This window comes from Molothrus aeneus, chromosome 2 (genome assembly GCF_037042795.1).
Source record: "Molothrus aeneus isolate 106 chromosome 2, BPBGC_Maene_1.0, whole genome shotgun sequence".
NCBI classification, from domain to species: Eukaryota; Metazoa; Chordata; class Aves; order Passeriformes; family Icteridae; genus Molothrus; species Molothrus aeneus.
Window position 1 is genome coordinate 22,364,334 of NC_089647.1, and position 22,589 is coordinate 22,386,922.

Below are 22,589 nucleotides of genomic sequence, written 5' to 3' on the forward strand. Positions count from 1 at the left end.
TAGCTGTGCAAGATGTAAATTCAATACATGCCCAGCCTGTTACTAGGGTCAATTCCAGGCTGCATGTGGGCACATCCACTCTGCTGCTAAAAATGCCTGTTCTTCCCCTTACAGCTGCAGCATGTCCTGTCTCTGGCTGGCTGGAATGCTGCTTCTCTCCAGACGGAGAGGCTTTCTCTCTCTCACCTTTTGTCCTCTGGGTTACTGTTGTCCTTACACAAATCCAGGTGGAAGGTGGGCCAGTGGCCTTCCTTGCTGTGTTGTCAAGCCCCGCTAGAGAGGAAAATTCCAGCAGAAAAATGGGAGTATAAGGGCTGGTTCAGGAGTTCCAGGAGCTCATTGGCACTACATGGCAGAGACTTCCAATAGGAAAGAATGTCCCAAGAGCAAGTGCATTGCTGTTAGCACCAGGTGTGGTTGCTGGCTGCACTGGGGCATTACTTCGGGAGCTCAGCCCCAGCTCTGCTCCTCCCTGGCTGTTTGGCTCAGTCCTCTGCAAAAAATGCTCCCTGCTCTTCCCCGCAACACATGTTATCCAGCCTCTCCCAGCTTGTGCTTCCTCTCACAATCTGCCTCTTAATGCAGCCAGATGGTCTGAGCTCGCCCACGCTCCATGCAGGCACCTTCAGCTCCCTGCACTTGGAGAAAGCGCTCGTCTGACCTGCTGCTGGTCGGGTCTGCACCGCGCCTGTGGGAGATGGGGAATGCTTGGGTGTTGCAGAGGATGGCTGTGGGAGGTACCTGCAAGTGACAGCTGTCTTCAGACCTGCACCAACAGCCTGGCTTTGTGGGCAGGGTCCTTTTTCTGGCCACATCCCTGTGTCCACATGGACAAATTCCTGATGCTAAAGCTCTGGAATGTGCTGCTGTGCTTCAGCATCCACCCTGTCCTATGCCACTTTGTCTGCAGCACTTAATGCTGGTCTAGGTCCCTGGCTCTGGCCTTTTGTCCAGTGCCATTCAGTTGGCTTGACACAATGTGCACGAACAGCTCAGTTGTATTAATTTCAGATTTGGGTTTATTGGAAACTTCCAGTGCATATATGGGTTTTACTAAGGATCTGTTACAAGATAACAGTAAACTGTTGTCTTTCTGGTGTTACTCAAGTACTTCCTGTACTGCCAAATGCTTTTGGAAAGCTTTGCCTACCTTGCTGTGAGAGGGAAATCATTCCAGCTTCCTGCCTTATGTTGTTACAAAGACATAGTGTACCTGAATGGCATTACCCTGTCTGCATTATGCTGCAGGTTAAGGTTAAACAGTAGTATGAAACTTCCATTTAAATCATGTCAGCAGCTTCTGTAAAACCTACAATCTGCCTTTTTCTTGGAGTTTTGTCTTTTTTCTTTGAAGTACTGGATCAAGTGAAACACTCGATCAAGACTTGCACAATACACCCTGAAATATTACATAGCTTGGGAAGTGTTTAAATGACAATTGAGGCTCATAAAGTTGGGACCACTGCTTGGTACCAAAATCAAAGCACTGTGCTTATGAACTGGCCAGTGGGCAAACAAGGCAGCCTCTTGCAAAAGAACCCAGGTTTTAGACTTTCCATATCCAATTATATGATCTGGATCATTAGCAAATATGGTTTGCATAAAAAAAACTCTTCTCTTTCCCCCTCCCATCCAAACTTTCCTGGCACAGTTAGCTAGAAACTGTGCTCTGGGTGGCCAAGTTCACAGCAGTAGTTAGGGGTCAGCTGACAGCCAGGTCTGTCTGTCCTCTGGACAAGCTGTCACTCTACATAGTACTGCCAACAGAAATGCACCAGATTACTGCTTTGGCAAAAAGAGGTGCAGTTTAGTTCTGTGCTTCCTTGGGTGGAGGAGGATTCATGTCATTGCTGCAGCTAGCTCTGCATGTGGAAATGGCCTTGGCCTCAAAGACACCCTATGCTAGATTTGGTTATCTGGGCTTCATAGCCACCAGCCAAGACACCCCTACAGAGGCTTAAAAGGACTAAGTTCATGAAGTGCATCATAGAATTGATGGAACTGTCCAATAAGCTTCCAGCTCTGCTTTGTTTACAACAACAGTGACCACAGGGAGCTCTCTTTGGCTCTAAGATCCTCTGCACTTTGTAAGCCTTCTCCCTGGACTTGTTTTAGTCAGCAGGGAGATAGAACTGAACTGGTCTTGTTGTCTCCTTCCCATCTCATCTGACTCTCTTCTGTCATGTTTGGAAGTTGGGGAGAATTTCAGCTACTCTCCTGCGTAGCTGGTTTCTTCTTTCTTCTCTTTCTCTTTCCTTTTTCATCAGCAATGGGTACTGCCTCCATGCCTTGAATGCCTTAAGTGTAATTCTCCTGAAAGAAATTAGGGACACAAGGAACAAAGTGACAACATGCAGAAGTGTACGTGACATAAGTGGCAATCAAAAGAGAACGTCTGTTTGAAGGGGGAATTCAGATCTTGAAGATTTGTCCTTTCTGCTGTTAGTCAGGGCTGTCGCATGTTAAACATCTACATGCAGACCATTTCATTGAAATGTCAATCATGCTGGGGAAGAATAACATATTGCCCTTTTCTATTCCTCTCCACCAAGAATTCTGCTCTTCTCTCTGACAGGATTCATTAGCTGTTGTTTGCTTAGCACTCTAAAGATGAAAGAGGTTTTCTGAAGAATGAATAGGGCCTCTGAAAGAAGTTTCTTTAGGAAAAATGCAGGCTCATTTGGTCCAAACCAATCCCTTGGGAGTGCAGGCAGCTGGGCTCATTGGGCTCCAATTCTTACCTGATTTTAATCATCCCATCACAGGTGCCTTTGCCCTGGGTTCCCATACAAGCAATAGGGAACCACAGTCCTGTCTGAAGAAGAGTTTGTTATGGCAAGGTCTGAACTGCCTTTTTCAAGTCAAGAAAGAGATAAAGAAGAATGTCAGGTGATTATGCTCCTAATAGGAGGTCATATATAGAATGAATCCAGTCTCTTCCTGGGTCTGACTTTCCCCTAGTTCCTCCAGTTTGCTGGCTTGTTAATGCTAAACTGTGCACTACTCAGACCTTACTGACACAGCAAGCTAGAACAGGTTTGCTCTACCACATAAGAGATTAATTTAATTTTATTCTTCCTCTAAGGTGCTGCAGATCCTGTTGGGGCTGTGCACAGGCACAGCCTATTCGTGACTGCATGCAGCTACCATGCTTCCATGATGAGGCAGGTGAACAGACTTCTGTTCTCTGCTGAACTTTGACAATAGTTTTTTCTTCCTGCTAGAATGCATTTTATGGCACAAGGAGTGGACTGGGTGTGTCCAGCTCCAATCATGATTGGTAGAACTGACTGCTCTAGTTTTTGCTGCCAAGTCAGTCTGGTGATGGCATAAATATAAAGACTCCTTAAGTAGGATTTCTAGTTGATCAACTTTGGATTTGTGAACTAAATCATCTGCTGTGGACAAAAAAGTACTACGTAATTCCTACACAATCATTTGGCTTGCTATAATTGTACTTAAAGATTTTCCTAAGGCAGCTTTTAGCAGAAGCCGCATGGCTAGATCTGCTAATCAGCTTAGAAAGTTTCAGCTTCTTATCCGTACTTAGGCTTTCACTGTATTCTCTTTTTTTCAGATTTAGAAGTCCTGTGAAGGGTGCCATTACACTTTCTTTTCCAAGCTGCATGGAAACTTAGCATAAACCTCTGCCGATGCTGTCTGTGCGTATCACAAAAGCAAAACACCAGCAGTACAGAACCTGTTCCGTGTGTTCCTGGGGACAAGGTGACCTGTCAAAAAGTAGCCCCTAAAATAATCTACAGAGAATATTAAACTAAAGTAAAAAGAACTGCTAGTAAGGGTATGCACTCACCTGTTACTGTGTTCAGCAGCAATCTTCAGCCTCTCCCATAAGGCCCTTTTTTCCTCCATGGTATGATCAAACCATGCCCAGAAGCACTTCCTCATGAGGCAGACTGTGTGGAAGGTACTCGCTCTCTCCTCCTGAGCAGAGAGATAATCCTTGTACTGGGGAGGAGGACAAAGAAACAGGTGAGAATGGCTTTTTTTCTTCTTTTCTCTCCCAACCTCTGGCTCAATAAATAAAACAGTGCTGAGACTGTGACAGTGAAGGGTGGTGGGCACAGGAGTGGAGGAAAATCAACAGGGAGCAGGGTGAGACAGTAGATGGTAGAGGAGCAGTGTGTAAGAGAAAATTCAGTGTGGAAGACAGTGATGGAGAGTGAGAAGTTGAGAGAAGGTCTTTGAAAAAGGGAATAATGTTGCTGGAATGGGAAGATAGCATTAACTTGGCAAAGGTTGTGCTACAGGTGAGTGAATTGGCACTGTGGTTACAGGAAAGTGTGGCAGCAGCCAGCCCTCTTGGTATCATTTCTTCACTGTGGTGCAGGCCAACCTTTAGCCAGTTCCTGATGCCCCATCTCAGTAACATATGGGAATAGAAGTCCTCAGCCCGAGACATCTTCTCCTTGAGACTCTGCTGGGCAACCTGCAGCCAAGTCATGAGGCATTTCCTCTGCAGGCCCAAGCTGTGGTGCCTTTGTGCCACCTTGAGTGAAGACAGCAGAGACAGCAGCTGGTTACCTGAACTGGTGACTACCTAAGTATAAAGCCATAGAAAATTGAGTGCACTAGAAAATCATCTCAGCTTTTTTGGGGCCACCCAAATCCAGATTTCTGACAGCTGGAATAACTTAGAGGATCCAATCAAGAGGGGTCAGCATAAGGAGCAAAAGCAGTCTCTCTACCAGGCCACTGCTGCATCACTTGTAGAGAATACCCTTTTGAATGAGATGCTCAGTTTAACTGATTGTGAAAGGGGCAGAGGCATGGCCTGTAACAGCTTAGTCCAAGCCTGTCCATAATGCCGACCAGCAGGGTGGACATACGGAACAGCTCGTACCCATCTACTTCTTCCCAGCTGGAAGCCTGCGTGCATTTGGTCAAGTACTGTGAGTAGCTCGAGTTCCAGTGACTTAAATGGAAGCTTTCCAACTTAGCCCTGGGCTCTGGCTGGATTTTCAGGATACAGCTGAGTGTTATCGGTCTCTCCCTGATAAGGGATGCTGACTCAGTCATGTGCAGAAATGTTTTTTTAGCAACATTCCTGCATTGAGGTCTCAGAATCTGCCACTCACTGTTCTGCACTCAGGATAGGGCCAGGATAGAATAGATTGTTGGATTATCACCTGTAGTGTCCTGCCACTAGCAGTGGCCAACTCTGTACCAGGAACTTCATAGAGAGTGAAAGCCCTGATGATAGGTTGGGGTTAACTCCTGCAGCTAAAGTTGCTTGGCAGTATCTCACTGATAAGCTTTGCTGTGGAGTAAGAAAACTGGCAGGCTCATGTCATATGACTTTAAATTTTTTTTTTGCTGTATAATCCTGTTTAATCAGCTATAAATGAGGATGCCATCCCTGCAGGTTTTTAATGGCTTTTCATGATTATTGTCAGATGGGCTGATTTAAAAATTAATATAAGGCAGGGTATGCAGGGAGAATTTTGCTTTTTCCATCTCTACCTGGCCTAAAAGCTTATTAAGGCTTCTGTTAAGTGCTGCATCTACTTTTTCCCTTCCTCCTATTGCACCAGTCATTTCCTTTACCCTCAGCACTTACCACTAGGTTTTCCTTGGCTTGCTCCCTCAGCCTTTTCCATGGCACTATTCCTAGCTTTCTGAGAAGGACCTCCTCATAGTGATCTCTAGCCTTTTTGTGGAGCTGCTGCTCTTTCTCCAGCCTTCTCTGCTTCTCCAGTTCTTTCTGCAATACAAAAGTAGTTTTAATTCCCTCAGGATGAAGGGGATATCAAGCAATGGCAATAGATTATCATATTGGAGCTGGAGGTTCTGACTTGACAGGAATTAGGGATCTGCATCAGCTTTAGCACTGCAGACCAGACATGACCCCATGCAGTAGAACTGTGTCCTAAAACATGTCTTCTCCTGGGAGATGATGGTATTCCTGGACACTCCCTTGGGCTGTGTATCAGCACTGCAGTCTGGAGTTACTGTAACAGACATGTCACTTGTGGCTACCACAACTGCTGATGTAGCAGGAACCTTCTTTGACATCCAAAACATGTCAAAAAATTATTCTGAGTTTATGCATGGACCCTACCACTTAATCTAGCCTAAACAGCAGGGGAGGGATGGGGGTATTTCGTAACTGTGTAACACTGCTTTTGACTGATACTCAGGAATGAAGGTCAAATGTTCTAAAACACTCAATCCAAGGAGAACAGTAGTTGTAGGTTGAATTCCTGTAGGATTTCAAATGCGCTATTTGGGTTATTAGGAGAACTCATTTCCAAGTAAGAATAATGAAGTGCAGCTATTCCTAGGTTAGCTCCAAGAGGAAAAGGTGCCCTTGATATAACTGTCAGGCTCGTTTACTTCTGAATGATGTGTTTGTGACTGGTATCACTGCGTACATTGGAGGGGTGACAAGAGTGGAAGGAATCTGAGAGTAGACTGAACATGCTGCCACTGTGAGGGACTTATGTGGCTATATTTCATCAGAGAATGTCCAGCAGCTGGGACCTCTAGTCCTGCTGAGGAGACAGACAGCATATACTTCATAGCACATTTGGGACACAGCCCTTCCCCTCACACTGCCAGAAAGAGGGCAGTCTGTGAGTCTGTATTGTGGGTGTTGTGCTGTGGAACTCTGCTCTACCAATGAAGACCTTCATTTCACATTACTCTGGCTGCTGACTGAGTACCAGTGGGTACTGGATCTTCTTCCCTATCCCTGCTAAAGGGGAAGAAACAGGTAAGGCATTTGGTCACCAGCTTCTGCTGCCTTCTCTCCTCCCGGCGTTTTTCCCGCTGTGCTTCCTTTTCCTCAGCTTCCTTCCTCTGTCGTGCTTCCTCTTCAGCCTTCAGCTGGGCCTTGAAATGGAGAAAGGTGAAATTCAATTTGTTTCATGTGACCGTTTCCATGAACACAGATCTTTAAACTTTCCTAGTATTCCTCTAATATTGACCAGCACCTGAAACTTCAGCAGGTGAGGTTTCACATACTAGACATGATCCGTGCTCAAGAGTGAACTGTGGAAAGGACAGGGAGGAGGGGCTGTCCTTTTTACTGCCTAGATGCCTTTCTTTCTTTCTTCCTTTCCTTTCCTTTCCTTTCCTTTCCTTTCCTTTCCTTTCCTTTCCTTTCCTTTCCTTTCCTTTCCTTTCCTTTCCTTTCCTTTCCTTTCCTTTCCTTTCCTTTCCTTTCCTTTCCTTTCCTTTCCTTTCCTTTCCTTTCCTTTCCTTTCCTTTCCTTTCCTTTCCTTTCCGTTCCCCTAAGTTAATAGTATTTGTCCACTAGTCATCAAAAAAAATGTAAACCATACACCAAGTGATTTATTGAGAACTTGATTACTGAAGTCAGTTCTGAATCCCTAGGCTCTGCTCTCAAGTTTCATTTCCACATGCAAAGCAGCATTACAGGTACCCAAAATTTCTTTCCCCAGACAGTGAAGATCACACTTTCTAATCCTAATGCAATTTACTAGTAATATTTTCAGTAACAGTTTAATACCCTGACTTGAAGAAGGCTCCTCTGTTGTATGTGTATCACAGAATTTGTACATTAACTATACAAACATCATCAGTATCTTCCCTGTTCAGCAGAGATTTGCCAGAAATATGCAGATTTTTACTAGGTGAGACTGCATGTCCTCAAGCTGCATGTGACCAGAGAGGAAAGGCAGGGAGGGGAACCCCACCACTGCCAGGTCCCATCAAGTGGATCTCTGGGTGCACTTCCACCCTTACCATTCTCAGCAAAGACAAGCTACAGTCATGGGGTAGGTGTGAAAAAAAGTGTTTGGGGGTGGTAAGGGAGGCTGTTTCTAGAACTGCAACTTCAAGATGAAGTATCTGTCTATGCTACAGGAGGGCTGGTGCTGCAAAACCAGCAGTAATTACTTCTTTTGATATGTGATGCATATTTGCTTTCTCACAAGTCATAAAACTCCTGCTTTGGATAAAGGACCTCTTCTCAGTCCCTGACTCTGGGGTTTAATCAATATTTCTTGTAACTGGAATGATGTGAAAGACACTTGTTTCATTTTCCGCTTCCCTTACCAATTTTTCCTCTGCTTTTCGTTGTTTGGCTTCTTCTATTTTCTTCTTCTGTTCTGCCCGCTGAATTGCTCTCTCCTCCATCCCTACAGAAACAAAGGACAAAAGGCTTAGTGGAAATGAGCTATGGTGTAATGGCAGAAGTTTGCTGAATAAGGATGCATCACTCTAAGCCATGCCCCCACTGCCCTGGCAATGCCAGCACAAAGGGACTTGCTTCCTGCTGGCCCTTGCAGCTGGCAGTGTCATCAACAAGGGACCTTTAAACGTTTGTGAGATGACTCAGGACCACGGCAATTACATTCTCTCCACCACGGGGCTCAGTTATGAAAGAACAGTGTTCAGAGGGTTTGTCCCTCCCTGCCTTGCCTGAGGCTCAGGGCACATGATTTAGCAGCAATTACTCTGAGGTCTCCAGTAAGCTCTAACTGCTTATTTAAAAGCAATTTCATGACAGCATCACTGTCACAGGGACATACAGGTACTTGGCCCCTCTAGTAAGAAACTACTGCTTAATGCTTCTTTTAGAAGATAAATTGCAAGGGAGTGATCTTGCTGGCCATCAGCAAAGGTGTTACACACAGAACATGCAGAGGAGTTGGGAACCTGTGCTTGCTTCCTCCGCAGCTGCAAACAAAGCACAAGCTGGAGCAATCAATAACTGGGAGGCATTGAAATGTTTTGACCACAGTATGTTTCCTCAGATTCTTTTCTCCTCTCAACTGTCCCAGGATTCTCAGCCAAGGGCAAACTATTCCGTGATAACTTCTTCACTGAATTTTTTTGGGATCTTTAAACACAGCTACTTGAATGCTCTGAAAAATGTTTTCTGTCTCTAAGGTGTACAGAGTTCAGGCAAATCAGGGTGAACGATGGCTTGGACTAGGTAGCAATGGAGATGAACACAGGTAGTAAAAGACAACTATTAATGCCCAACTGTCATGGCCAAAAAGGTCTGCTGATCCCAAACTATTGAAACATCACAATGATTATATTCCAGACAACTTTTCATGCAGACTGACACTAGCCTGCATTGATACAGAAGAACATGACCGAGGAATATAACAGAACCCTGATTCTAGTTTACTAATGAAAAGGCTATGTTGTGTGTTTATTTTGTGCCAGTGTGGCCAGAGAAGGAGAGATATCTTACAAAAGGCATGGATGTGGAATTCCTTCCCATCCTGGCTATTGTTGTCTCACAAAACCTTGGCTAGGCACTTAATTGCCTCTGAAATCTCAACACCTCTGTCAAAGTTGGATGAAAACGACTGGCTAGTTTAAGTGTTACTTGGATGCATAACAAAGGGAATGAGACTGATGGCAAAAAAACCTGTACAGCTTCTCTGAGTCTTGTCATGGCAGAGGCAGCCACAGGTGTTGCAACAACTGCCACAACAGTGTACTAAGCGTGGGCATGAGGAGTTTGCAGTGTCCCAGGTTTTACAGATGCCTGACTCAGACAAGAAAACAACTCACCCTCTCCTCTCACAGCACTGTTAGACTGAGAAAGAAAGTGCAGAATTTTACTTCCATACCATATCATCAACCAGCAAAGTTGAGGCAAAGACAGACATTTCCATACAAGCTGTTGAGAAAAGTGGTCTGGAATGGTGTTTGCTATCTAGAACAATACCTTTCAGTATGGGATGAGGTGAGGTCAGCCGGCTGGAAGGCCTCCTGCTTTGCATTGCTGCCCTTGTGTTTTCTGGCCCATAAGAATCAGATGGGCTATGAAAGAAAAAGAGTAAGGAAATTCTTCAGTGAATATGGTCAAACTATGTCTCACACCTACCACCTATGGCCTTCTTGTTTCTGTTCTCCATTGTGCTGCATTATCCCTGATACACTTTTCTTTTCCTTGAAATGGGACTGATGATGCACCCTTACAATGGAGTTCCAGGGCTCCTGCATGGTCTAAAATAAGGGAGGATGATGCTCTTTTTATTCATAATTAAACAGATCCCTGCAGCTGCTATGGGTGACACTGGTGTTGCTGTTTCTAAGTAGATCCTGCATGGATCACCTGATGTTGAGCCAGTGCAGGGAGGGAGAAGGACAGAGAACTGTGGCCAGTCTGATACTTCCTTTGAGGCTAAGTCACAACTGAAAGGAACAGCAGATAGCACCAGCATGACTGAAATGTGCCTGGCAAATTCTGGCTCAACTTGAGTGGGATTGAGACATGATGACTAACTGACCTTGCTTTATGGAGGGTATATACCTCAAAGGGGTTGTATTCTTGCATCTGGATTCTTTTTTCTCTGTGGATTGAGAAACAGAACTGTTAAACATCTGGGTTACAGCCATAGCTTGTGCTCCCTCTTCTTTATCTCTGCTCAGCTTCTGATTTTCCTGCAGTTTATGGATCAGCTCTTGCTGTTTCTGAAGCTGCTGCCTCTGCTCCTCAATCACACGTTGCTGGAAGGCGTGACGGTGCTCAAATCGACTACCATAAGCAGGAGATGTCTTTGGACTGGGTGCCTGAAACTGCTGGAGGACTGTGGCTATTTGATTCCTGTACATAGCCTGGTCCTGGGCACTCAGGGCTGCATGTTTAATTGTAATCTCCCAGGCGAATTTGGGATTTCTGCAGAAATGAGATGTGTGAACAATATCCCAACAAGACTGGTCTCTGGTCTGATCAGGCTCTTTCTGTATAAGGCAAGTTTCAGTTGGCTAGGGGAAAAACCAAAAGAAATGAGGAAAAATTGGCATTGATTCAAACTAAGCACTCTTCTGCCCTTCCTGCATAGTGTTTTTTTTTAATGCAAATCTAGTGAGATGCCTGAGAAGTAGGGTAATCTCAGCTATGCAATTCTTATCCAGTCAGGCCAGAGGGGCCCCATTATGCACAAAGTGGAGGCCGTGGGTAAGAACTCTTAAGAAGCTGTGTGCCATTTCACCAGGAGGAAGAAATCCTGATTATACAAGAGCTTTAGCAGGAATACATTCTGACTATTTTGTTAGGGAGCACATCTTAGGACAGCTCATTTTGCAGCAATTAGCACACTCGCTTTTGGACTGTGTTGTCCCTGCTCAGAGATCAGATGGAGAATAAAATTAAAACCAGTTGTTGAAGTGATCTACACAGCTGATCTACTGAACAGTCCCCTTTTAAATGGAAGAGAAGTCTACGAGGTCCCGCTTTCTCATGTCTCTTTTACAGCTTTGATAAATGTTACCACAAAACAGGTGCACAATGGGGAATGAGGGTGCACTTTTCTGACACATGGTCATTCTCTGAGGAGGCATCAGCTATAAGGTCTGCTTTCTGATTCCTAGGTCAAACCCCAAATTCAGTCCCATTCCTAGAGCACAAATATTACCAGTGCAGCAGAAGAAAAATACATGCCTACTAGGATCGTATAGGCATTGAAAGAATCAACATTTGCTTACACTTAAGCAAACAGAAAGCTTGACCTGTAATATGTGTGTTTGAGCTCTAATGCTGACATTAGAGCACTGATGTGGTACAGGTTTCATAGACAGAAGGGAAGGTGGGGATCCAACCTGACAAATGACAATTTAAGCGAGCAACCACTGATTCTCCTCTCTTACCTCCCTGTGATGTGCATTATTCTGAAACAGCCAGTGACAACCTTTTTTTTCCTCCATAGTTAAAAGCAGGAAAAGTGCAATGGCATGAAAAATGTAACTAATCTCTCAGTAAAAGTGATCTGGGGGTGGGATGCTCATTGCAACTCAGAGTACACGAAGGGTTGTTCTTTGGCAGCACTAGAGATTATTTTTAAAACTCATCCATTGTCCTTCACATTTGCCTCTGATTTTTAGACTTCTCTCCTGAACAGCTGCAGGGAGATATTTGGGGGTCATCCTGGGAAAGAAGCTTTCCTCTGAGACAATGTACTCTTTATTTCAGACTGCATATAAAGTAAGTACTTTCTAAGAGTACTGCTATGCCAATAGGCAAAACTACATGAGAAAGATTTACCTTGTCTTGCTGTAAATCATGATGATGGTTTACTTCGGCTGTCCCAGGCTTGTTAACCTCCAGTGGCCTGTCCCCACCTGTTTCCAGCGATATAGCCTCCAGCAGCTGTTGCATCTTTCTCTTTGTCTGCTCCCTCTTCATCTGCAGCTCTCGCTTTTCCGTCTCTGCTCGGCTCCAGCGCTGCCAGGCCAGAAAGTAGCAGCACAGGAGGCGTCGCTGGTTGTGCTCCACAGCCAGTTGGGTTTTCCTGATTGAGAAAGCATTTGTGTTATGGCAGAAGTGAGGCTTCTGCCCAGGAACAAAGCCACATCACTTCCTCAGTCTTTTTGCTGTTCAACTCTGAAGGCCCTCTGAAGATGTACAGAGCTCCTCCAAGGAGGAGTAGGAGGATAGAAAGGATGCCGGCTATTCTGAATTAAGTTTCACTGGTACACACTTTGCAATTTCCTGTGGCATCTCTGAGATGCAGGACAGCTGCAAAAGAGGTATCATGTTCCCTGGCCAGCAGCATATGGCAAAGTGACAGTGTCTCACCACTGCAGCCTGCCAGACACCTGTGAAGGGAAGTATTTTCCTGGATGATAGGGAATTCATCCAACTGCCTCCTTAGTGAAAGGCACTGGCCAAAATCATCTCTGTTATACATCTACTGAAACAGCAAATATATTAATCAGGAATAAATTTGGCAATGCAGATTCTCTGGAGTCCAGAGCAAGCCAGGGTGAGTTTTCTAGGAAAGACACCTACAGAGACTGAGACACAGGCACAGAGACTGAGACACAGGCTTGTTGAAAAGTGCTAAAGCTCTTGTTTATATCTGTCCTCCTTTTCATCTGTGCCACAATGCCTCTGGCAGCCTGCAGGCAGTATAGCAATTTTCTCAAAAAGCTGCTGTTTCCTTCCTGCTGGATAACTGACAAGCTCCTTTTACAGTCCCTGATCATTGCTCTGTCCAAGTACGGCAGCAGTAGGAGGAATTCCACAGTAAAGGGCCACTACCTGTTTTGATCTTGAAGATGAACTTCCAATTGCTCTGTCTCCTGCTCTACTTTCTGGGCCCAAGTATAGTTTCTCCAAGCTCGCAGGGCCTTCAGCTGGCATCTCCAGTCAGCAAGGGCTCTGGCTTTTCCCATTTTAATTCTGTGCTCCAGAATGACTTTCAGCCAAGCAGAGAAATGTTGCTGCAAGCACTGCATGGGAGAGTTTCAGAAAACCAATGAGAAAGATAGATACAACCTGTCACACAAATACTGATCCTCTCTGCTCTTTGTCTATTCTGGCTTTCCTTTTTGAGATTCTTTTTAGAATCCTCATTTTCAATAATTATCTCGAGGATTTAAAAAAAGTATTGCAGAGCATGTGCAGGTCTTCTACAAAAAGCAGAAAGGATCTAGAAAGAGACATCATATCAAGGGGCTCTATGCTTTGGAGTGAAATGCACTTAATTCACCAAGTATAGAGGAATGAAATGGGTGAGGAACATAAAATTTCTAGAGACAGGGAAAATATTTTCTAATCTAGAAAATGTCTAAGATGCTACAGGTAAGAACACATCTGTAAATAACTGCTGCTTTTTAAAAAAAAAAAAAAAGAATTTTTAACTTAGACAAAAATCAAGACATTTCCTAGAGTGAATTTATGACACAGCCTCAGCTCATCCTCGTTCCAGCAGGAAGCCAAACCTTTCCCCTATTGTGTAATTAGACTTGCTGCCTTTAGGAGTAATTTGCATTGTACAGAGCAGCAATTTGCTGTCTAATCTACCCCATAATTCTAGTCCTGTCACTGCAGATACTGTTCATTTTGATCCTCCAAGTGGGTCAACTTACAGGACTCTGCTGTTCCCCTTTTGTCATAGTGCCTTGTGTTAATTGCATTCCTCTCTCGCTGAAATCTTCAAATGGAGACTTACAAAAAGTCAATGCATTAGCTGTTTCTTTCTGCTCTAGGAAAGTAATCAAAATGTCACTATTGCTTAGCTCAGCCAAGCTGTGTCTTCTTACATTATACCAATCCTGAATTGTTCTGTGGTTTCATTCAGGCTTATCTTCACAGCTTAGACTGTGCTGGAGAGAGGTTGTGTACTGCTAAATAGCAGCCAAGCCCAAATCCAGCAGATGGGCAGATGGATTGAGCTGTGAGGAGAATCGCCATAAAATCTACAGGATTCTTCTGCTGAAAAAACCCCTAGATGTAGATATATAGACATCAACAATGATGACTGCTCTATTAATTAAAAACATTATGGGATGGATGGCATTCATAACTGCACTCAGGAAATTTATTTCCTTTGCTGAGACTGCTGAGATAATAAAAAATTATTCAGTACTAAAAGATCATCCTTTGGTAGTGAATATTTGATACACATTTAACCCAGAGCTGACCATTGTATCAGAATAATGAACGTGAAACAAAGGGGTTCCTACTAGGAATTATTTAAGTTTGTTTGCATCAAAAGAGTTATTGCAGTAACACAGAATATCCTACTGTACCCAGGGGAAGGGATCCTTGAGGAACCTGTTACTGTGGATGTACTGGCATGGATCAACTCTCAGAGCCACTGCTCAAAATTCATCCCAGGCTGCAGCATTTCTCTTTCCTTTCCCTGCTCCTGAAGTAGAGTGTGCAAGGCAATCTTTAAAATGTCTTCCCATGCACACAATAAGGGCTTCTCAGGCCTTTTTTCTGCCATTTTCCCCTATTATTTCCCTCCTTGAGGGAAAATAAATCTTACTTCACTTCCTTCTCTGTATATGTCTTTATTTATTGATTGCAGAAGCCTTTATGGTCTTATCTGTCTTGAGAGCCATGTCTTTTCCACAATTCTAAGTGAAATATCCCACTGAATGCACTTGAGGCACAGGCCCAGTGGGGTCAGCACCTCAGGATTTCTTGCTCATAGTCTTATAACACACTTTTGGCCCTGCTTTCCTACTTTCCTGGTATCAGGAAGTCTTTGAAAAAGTAAAAGATTCTGTATAACCAGGACTTTTTACTTCAGGTTTGCAAATGGTAGACAAGGCAGGTCGCTCAGAGTCTCCGATAAAGAAAGGTGATGCTCACTCTCTGCTCACTGGTGTGAATCCTGCGAAGCAACTCCTGAGTTTTTCTCTGTTTCTCCTCTTCTTGCTCTTCTCTCTTCAGGGGTGGTGACATAGCAGCCACCTCCTGCATTGACAGCTTCTGAGTTTTTCCTTGTCTCTTCCCCTCCCTGCAAAGTGAACAAACACACAGATCTAATATCATGATATACAATCTAATACCTTCTCTTTTTGGCCAATTGTAAGAGAACCACCTCTACAGCTTAGAAATTTGCTGATTATTTTAACTCAGCCTCCTTAAAAACCACCTCTGTAATGGTTTGGGGTCCCAGAGATTAAACATTCCAGTGCATTTCCTAAACATAGAAGGCAGAAGAAAGTAGTAAATGATTCCAGTAAATATTTCATTAAAGCATTTTTATAAGAAGATTTAGGATCTCAGGGCTGCCTAAGTAAATAAATGGCATCCCTAAAAGGGACATCTCTGTGAGAATCCAAGCTCAGCAGAAGAAAAAAATAATGTCTCTGCAGAATTCTCAGCCAAGAATGCTCTTTATTCTCTCATAGTAGGGAAAGTATTGAAAGGGCTAGACTCTCAACACAGACTTTTTTCTTTTATTTTTTTCTGTGTACTGGCTTTCATGTGGTATTAGATGCTGACAAGACTAGATGTAGCCACAGTGTTGATGGAGAGAATGCACAGTGGTGCAAACACACTGCTACTTTGTGATTCAGTGCATATACTGTAATAATGGCCAAGGGGAGAATAACACTATCCTTAGCACACCTTCCCACTCATGAAAAACTCTGCCACCGATGTTGGTAACAGAGGACTAATAGGTTTTGGGAGAGTTCCAAGTCAGCAACAGCTGTTTTGTTAGGGATCACCACTACTCTTATATTTAACAAAAGGACCTTATAAGTGGTTTTCATCTCTCCACACCCTGCCTTACATTCTCCAAACTTTTGCCACAGTGTACTTCTTCTCAGCCATTTCCTTTCTCAGCTTCACTATTTCCCTCTGGATCTCCTCTTCCTCCTTCTTAGCCTGCAGGGCCTTCCTTCTGTCCTCCTCCTGTGCTTGGAGCCTGGCCTCAGATAGAATTGCTTTCTTCAGGGACTCTTCTTGTCTCTGAAGCTCTAAAGCCTTCTGATGCCTTATTCGGTTTTCTTTCACCTGGGCAGGAGAAAATTGGCAAAAGTCAAAGCAAACACCAAAGGCTGAAGAATTTGAAGTTCACTGAACACTGCCAGGGTAGGTCACAATCCACCTTTCACATTAAGCAAGAAAACTTATCTGTAGCAGGCGCTGACTGGAGAGAATTGTTCTTGACCAGCAAAACACTCCATATGAGAGAGTGAAATTAAGTCAATATTCCTTAATGGGAGCAAACTCAGATCTGACAGCTGTGGCAGCTCTTCCTGTCAGTCTTCAGGAAAAGGGGGAAAACCTGAACAGTTTTAGTGAAAGCTGACTATGCAAGCTACTGCTGAATGGCTGATGTGCACATGGAAATGCAGTAAAGTTTCAGCTGAACTCTGGAAGAGTATCTTTGCGTAGTTGCTTCCAAGTCAGAGATTATTGCAGGCTCTGAGAGAATACTGGGGAGATATCACTGAGCATTTACTCTAATCCTATAATCCTCCACCTTATTCCTTTTAACTGAGCTGCCTTGCATGCTCACCTGCTTGTGTCTGAGCTCCATGATTATTCGTGGATCCGCAAGTTTGTTTTTTTCCTTGATCTCTTCAAGTCTAAGATGTTTCGCTATCCCACAGTTCACAGCTTCACTCTGCAAAAGATGCTGGAGGTATTTCTGGACAGAGGAACTTTCCATTTCACATTCCAGATAGCTGCACAAGTCTGAAATGAGAAATTCAGATTATCTCAGGCTAGTCTGAAATGAATAAACTCTTCTGTCTCAGATCACAAAGCCTAATGTAATTAAAGGGATCACTTCCCCAGACTGTGAATGCATTTCTGATGAATGCAGACACACTGACTGCACTCCATTTATCCCCAGAGTCTTAATCAGTCTCCCACTGAACACGCTAGAGCAGTAACAATGTTTCATCCATTTTTTACAGTCTTGCCTCTGAGCTTCTCAAATGGCTGTATAAACTTGACAGGCCTCAAAAATACCTGTTCACAAAAGAAAAAAATGGAATCTCTTTTACAAAGGGAGACATTGAATGTTTATGAGTCACATTTATGCAGCCCTACAGCAAGATGCTGTAAAGATCTGGGGGAAAAAATCATCACATTTAGTCTGGGTTCTACTGAGTCTACTGTCCTGGCCTCAAAACAACTGTTACCTTTCAGTCATTCAGACAAACCATAAGGCCTGATTGTGGCAGCAGCTCTCTGGCCACAGAGAGCAACAGATGACTTCCCCAGGCATTTTCCTGGGGAAGGCCATGAGAAGATGAGAGAAAAGAAGGAGAAACAAGTCTTATCTCCACCTGCTGCACCTGTTGTTGTGCACATGTGGAATGTGTTATGGAGATTGTTTACCAAAGGGTGATTTCTTAATTGGACACTGGATGGTGATTGGGGGAATTGACCAATTAGGTCAAAGCAGTATGTGACTGTCTGTAAGGGTCACGAGCTTCTCGATAAGTATAATATAGTATGGTAGAATAAAGTGATTGATCAGCCTTCTGCAATCATGGAGGCAATACTAATTATTACCCAGCTGGGGGCCTGTGGAGACACCTGACCTCCTTCCCCAGCACAGCCTCAGAGAGGAAACCAGGACCTGCTCTGCAGGGCTCTCACCATCAAAGTGCTCATACTTTGGAGGGGCTGCAGAAGGCTCTTCCTGAAAGACACAGTCAACTTCCTCTTCTTCATTGCTCAGCTCCAGTTGCAGTTGGGACTTCATCCAGTTACTGAGCAGCTCCTGGGCTACCATGAAGAAAGAGACTGATGACTTCACTTGCTTAAAAAAAACCATATGGCTAAGTGTAAACTAGCAATAGTTTGGGATAGTATTCTAGGAATGACTGAAACCTAATCCGCAACAGGAAATGGAATAAAGCTAATAGTTCTGTTCTTATCTTCTTGATCTGTAAAAGAACAGGAAGAGAAGGTGGCAAATGTTTTCCCTGTCATGTATATCATAAATTCATTCTTCTCCATCTCATTTTTACTATGATTCCGTAGGCATTTAGATCACTTGTTACTAGATTATTTTCTAGCATTTATCAAGGAGATGGAATTCACATGAGGTAATTCATAATTTAGACAGCTTTCATATGTTTTACCACTGCACTTGCAGACACTTAGATGGTTTCCACATGTGCAGCCAAGGCTGTCATATGCTAAATTCAAAAGAATCAAAAGTTTGGACAAACTTTTGCTTCATGTGTACAGGTTAACCCTTTGCAAGTACCACAGAAACAACTGGTAAGTCTAATTACAAATCTATCAGGTGGCAAACTTCACCTGGGACTCAGGGTTAAGACTGCAGCTACAGGAATGCACTCATGATGGATGTGGTACTCCTCAGTGAGCTCAAATGCCTAATGAACAACTGGGTATGAAGTCCTGCAATGGACTGTTTTCATCTCCATTCTTTTCTGCAGAAAAATGAAAAAAATCCTTTTTCAGAATTTCTTCTCAAAAGCAAGGTCAGCTCATGGGTCTGCTGCTTAAAACAAACCAGCTGGCCTTGCTGCATGGGTGGCCAAGCTGCTCCTGAAGCAGGACACAGGGCTGTAAACTGCAAGGCATCAGGAGCAGCCCCATGAGAAGCAGAACCATCCTCAGCCATTTGTGTGGTGAGGATGGGCAAAGAGCCAGGATCCCAGCAGCCACTCATTCCAGCGGGAGTCATGACACAGTGTGAGACAAAACAGTCGATGGACAGGAGCAAGCAGCTGCTCCTCATATCCACTCCTAACACACAGTGAAGATGCTCCCTGGTATTTCTAAGGCAATAAAGCATTTTTCAAACTTTCTTTGAAAATGGTGAGTTTTTTGAAGAAAACATAAATCTAATGTTTGTTGTCCTTCAAATCACTTTTATTCTCTTTCATAATCTCTCCAGCCAGATCCGGAGCAGGGAAATGAATCTGATAACAGAAAGAAGAGCAGAAAACAACTTGCCACTTGGGGAAGGGTTACTTTTTTCACTGGGATTTGTGATCTTCTTGTAACTAGAGTAAAAGTCTTCTGGCACTTCTCTTTACAAAGTCGGCTTTGTGTAGTTACTACCAGTAAGTATTGTAATAATGGATTCCAGGTAAAAGAATTTGACTTAGGAACAATTCTGAGGGACTGTTAGCTATAAAAAGGAAAATCCTAACAGAAAAGGGCAAACAAAAATAATAAAGAAACATGAGGAAAGCAAGCAACCTTTCCACCAAAAGAAAGATAAGGCTCTTCACCACAGCAAAGACAGCTCCTTTGGAGCCATTGGCTGTATAATGCATTGAGACAGGGCACTGTAAGCAGGTAAGTGTATTCCATGCTGTTAGCTGAACCCTTGATGATTACAAGTGAAAAAGCTGACTTCCTGGACTGAAGTGGATGCTCTTAAGATGTGTCATCATGTTGTTCTGTAATGCTCACTTTTGATTCTTAAAAGAATGGTTAACTCAGGTTTTAAAATACTGTCTCCTATCAGCTTTTTACACTGCAGACATACTTCTAGCACTGATGGGTAATAATCTCCCTCCTTTTTGTTTTTTAAACCTACCACAGGTTTACTTTCAAACTTCAGCAAGCACTTTTGGCTGCAGGCTTTACAAAAGAAATATTTATTTAGGTAACTAGTAAGGAAAATATTGCATGGGAATCAAAACAAAACCACACTGTCATTCATAAATGTGAAATTTACACAGAGCAACTCCATTTCTAGAACTAATCTGCTATCATAAATATGTCAGGTGATTTCACCTGGTTTCCTGCAGTGCACTAACTTGGCTTTGACCATACAGTGTATCTTCAAGGACAGTTCTTATCCTTGTCTTGACCTGGTATCTCCAGGAGACAGAGAGTTTATCCTTCTCTCAGGTATGCCCTTTAAGATCTGCCTTGAACTCCAGCAACTGATCCTTCTTATGCCTTTCTCCATTAGATGAAAGACATCTTCCTATCAACTGTTTCTTGTGAACTCAAGATTTGCAAGAGCCTGTTCAGGTCAGAACTGCAAAGCTGGATCAAGAACAATTCATTTTAGGCATCTTGTGGCAAGCAGAATTTTACCTCACCTTCCTCACAGGCCTCACGATGAACCTGCAGCCGTTCTGCAGTTTCCAAACTTGTCACACGACCCCAAGGCCTCTGTGGACACCTTGACTTTTGAAGGGAAAAAGCTTCAGAGACAGCATACTCAGAGGCTCGGTCCACTCTCTTAAATTAAAGAAAGGAAAACATTTCTAAGGATATTAATTTTTACACTTCCCATATCCACATTTTTCCTCCAGAGAGCAAACATCAGTGGGAATGTAACATAAAAGCATGTTATAAAGGAATAGATTGTTTCTGAAATGCATTTCTACAACTGCTTAAACATTTCTACAACTGCATAAACTGGACTTAGAAGTCATTAGGCAATAAACAGTCATTTGGCAATTAGTGCCAAACATAGAGACTGGAGAACACAGAGAGAATAGAAACACCCAGTCCCTGGGGGCTGGATGGAGACTTGCTGAGCTAGTGCCCAGCAACCAGCAACTATGAAATTTGATATCAGCTTTCTGTCATAGCCAGGCTGAGAGAATACCTGTCCCATATTCATCTTTCTGAAATGTTACTGGTCCTGACGTGTCACTGTGTTTTCACAAGTAACACCTGTGCCCCAGACAGTCCAGATTTCCGAACTCCTTCCCTTTGTGCTGCGGCCAGAAGCCCAGGATACTGCCTGAGGAAGCAGATACACACTCCTACCTGCCAGAAGAAGCAGGCTGAAGGTTGAGAGCACGGGTGTGCCCAAGGAAGCAAAACAAATGGAACCTCACCCTAGAATTCATTTTCTTTGATGTCAGGTGGTTGCAGGTGCAGGACACAGTGCTTTGGGGTAAAGCTCTTTTATTACTTGCCCAAAAAACCTGCAGCACTCTTTAACAGAAAGTTTTTTGTGTTGAGTTTTATGCATAGCAACACCTTGTTCTTGATAGAGTTTGGATTAGAAGGTACCTTTACAGGTCATATAGTCCAGCCTCCCCGGCATGAGCAGGGGCATTTTTGATAACACCAAGTTGGATTGGAATGTTGCTCTACTTGAGGGCAGGAAGGCTCTGCAGAAGGGTCTGGATAGGCTGGATTGATGGGCCAAGGCCAACTGCATGAAGTTCAACAAGGTCAAGGGCCAGGTCCTGCACTTGGGTCACAACAACCCCAGGCAGCACCACAGGGTGAGGGAAGAGTGGCTGGAAAGCTGGCTGGCAGAAAAGGACCTGTGGGCACTGGTGACAGCAGCTGAACATGAGCCAGCAGTGTGCCCAGGTGGCCACGAAGGCCAATGGCATCCTGGCCTGTATCAGCAATAGTGTGGCAAGCAGGACCAGGGCAGGGATCGTCCCTCTGTACTCAGCACTGGTGACACTGCCTTGAGTCCTGTGTCCAGTTCTGGTTCCCTAAATTCAGGAAAGACACTGAGGTGTCTATTCAGAAGTCAAAGCTGCTGAAGGGTCTAGAGGAGCAGCTGAGGGAACTGGGATTGTTTAGTGTGGAGAAATGGAGGCTCAGGAGTGAAGTTGTCACTCTCTACAACCACCTGAAAGGAGGATGTAGCTAGGTGGGGGTTGGTCTCTCCTCCCAGGTAACAAGTGACAGGATAACGGGGAATAGCTTCAAGTTTTGTTATGGGATATTTAGATTGGATATTAGGGAAAATCTCCTCACTGAAAGGGAGATCATGCATTGAAATAGGCTGCCCAGGAAAGAGACTGAGTAACCATCCCTGGAAGTGTTCAAACAACCTGTGTATGTGGCACTTGAGGTCATGGTTTGGTGGTGAACCCACCGGTGGTGAATTAATGGTTGGACTCAATGATCTTAGAGGTCTTTTCCAACCTTAATGATTTTGTGATCTTCCACCACCTCAGGTTACTCAGAGCCCCGTCTAACCTGATCCTGAATGTCACTGTGCAAGTTATTCAGCCTTGGCCCATTGTTCCAAGCTACCCAAACCTCGGCAGGGACTAAGGAAAACCACAGCGTTCCAAGCTCCCGTGCCTCTTCCTGAACCCGAGTTTCACAATGCCAGCTTCAGCGCCTTTCGCTCGAGTCCAGTGCAGATTTCCCGCCCGCCGGCACACCGCACGGGCCTGGGCAACCTCATCCGTGATCCTGACCCTGCCGTGCTGACTGCCCGCGATCCCAAGGAAGCAGGATCCCAGGGAAGCGTCCCGTCCCCGGCGCCGCTGAGGCGAGCGGGCCGCGCTCCCCCCGCCGTGCCCCGTTACCTGCGGGAGGCGCTGCCCCGAGAGGGCCATGGCCGCGCCGGGCACCGCCGCCCGCCGCCCGCCCCTCTCGGCCATGGCAACGGAAGAGCAGAGCCCGCCCGCCGGCGCCTGCTGATGACGCTAGGCCAGGGCTGGGC

At 44.4% G+C, this 22,589-nt stretch overlaps 1 protein-coding gene across 3 annotated transcripts; it reads right to left on the reverse strand.

Annotated features, from left to right (window-relative positions):
* Positions 1 to 992: 992 nt before the first annotated feature.
* On the reverse strand, positions 993 to 22,527 carry CCDC191 (coiled-coil domain containing 191). Of its 3 annotated transcripts, XM_066572093.1 has the most exons (16): positions 22,453 to 22,527; positions 20,254 to 20,395; positions 17,816 to 17,944; positions 16,722 to 16,900; positions 15,990 to 16,213; positions 15,059 to 15,206; positions 12,995 to 13,185; positions 11,996 to 12,242; positions 10,265 to 10,719; positions 9,677 to 9,771; positions 8,044 to 8,126; positions 6,754 to 6,855; positions 5,582 to 5,725; positions 4,358 to 4,510; positions 3,815 to 3,969; positions 993 to 2,313 (listed from the first exon to the last, which is right to left on the reverse strand). In XM_066572093.1, exons 1-16 carry the CDS (start codon positions 22,525 to 22,527, stop codon positions 2,181 to 2,183), a joined length of 2,655 nt encoding a protein of 884 aa, XP_066428190.1. In that variant the 3' UTR covers positions 993 to 2,180. The 3 variants fall into 3 exon arrangements, with proteins under 3 accessions (XP_066428190.1, XP_066428192.1, XP_066428191.1); XM_066572095.1 differs by lacking the exons at positions 993 to 2,313; positions 22,453 to 22,527 and having other exon boundaries at positions 3,866 to 4,510; positions 17,833 to 17,944; positions 20,254 to 20,342; XM_066572094.1 differs by lacking the exons at positions 993 to 2,313; positions 22,453 to 22,527 and having other exon boundaries at positions 3,866 to 4,510; positions 17,816 to 17,939; positions 20,254 to 20,331.
* Positions 22,528 to 22,589: the final 62 nt, after the last annotated feature.

What these genes read in the sequence shown, in the direction of transcription:
- CCDC191 (XM_066572093.1), bottom strand. Translation starts at nt 22,527, where the DNA reads ATGGCCGAGAGGGGCGGGCGGCGGGCGGCGGTGCCCGGCGCGGCCATG. An exon ending in AAGAATACAACCCCTTTGAG is followed by an intron (nt 9,772 to 10,264) that starts GTATATACCCTC and finishes TTTCTTTCATAG; the next exon opens with CCCATCTGATTCTTATGGGC. An exon ending in GAAAAGCAGAGGAAAAATTG is followed by an intron (nt 6,856 to 8,043) that starts GTAAGGGAAGCG and finishes CTCCATTTCAAG; the next exon opens with GCCCAGCTGAAGGCTGAAGA.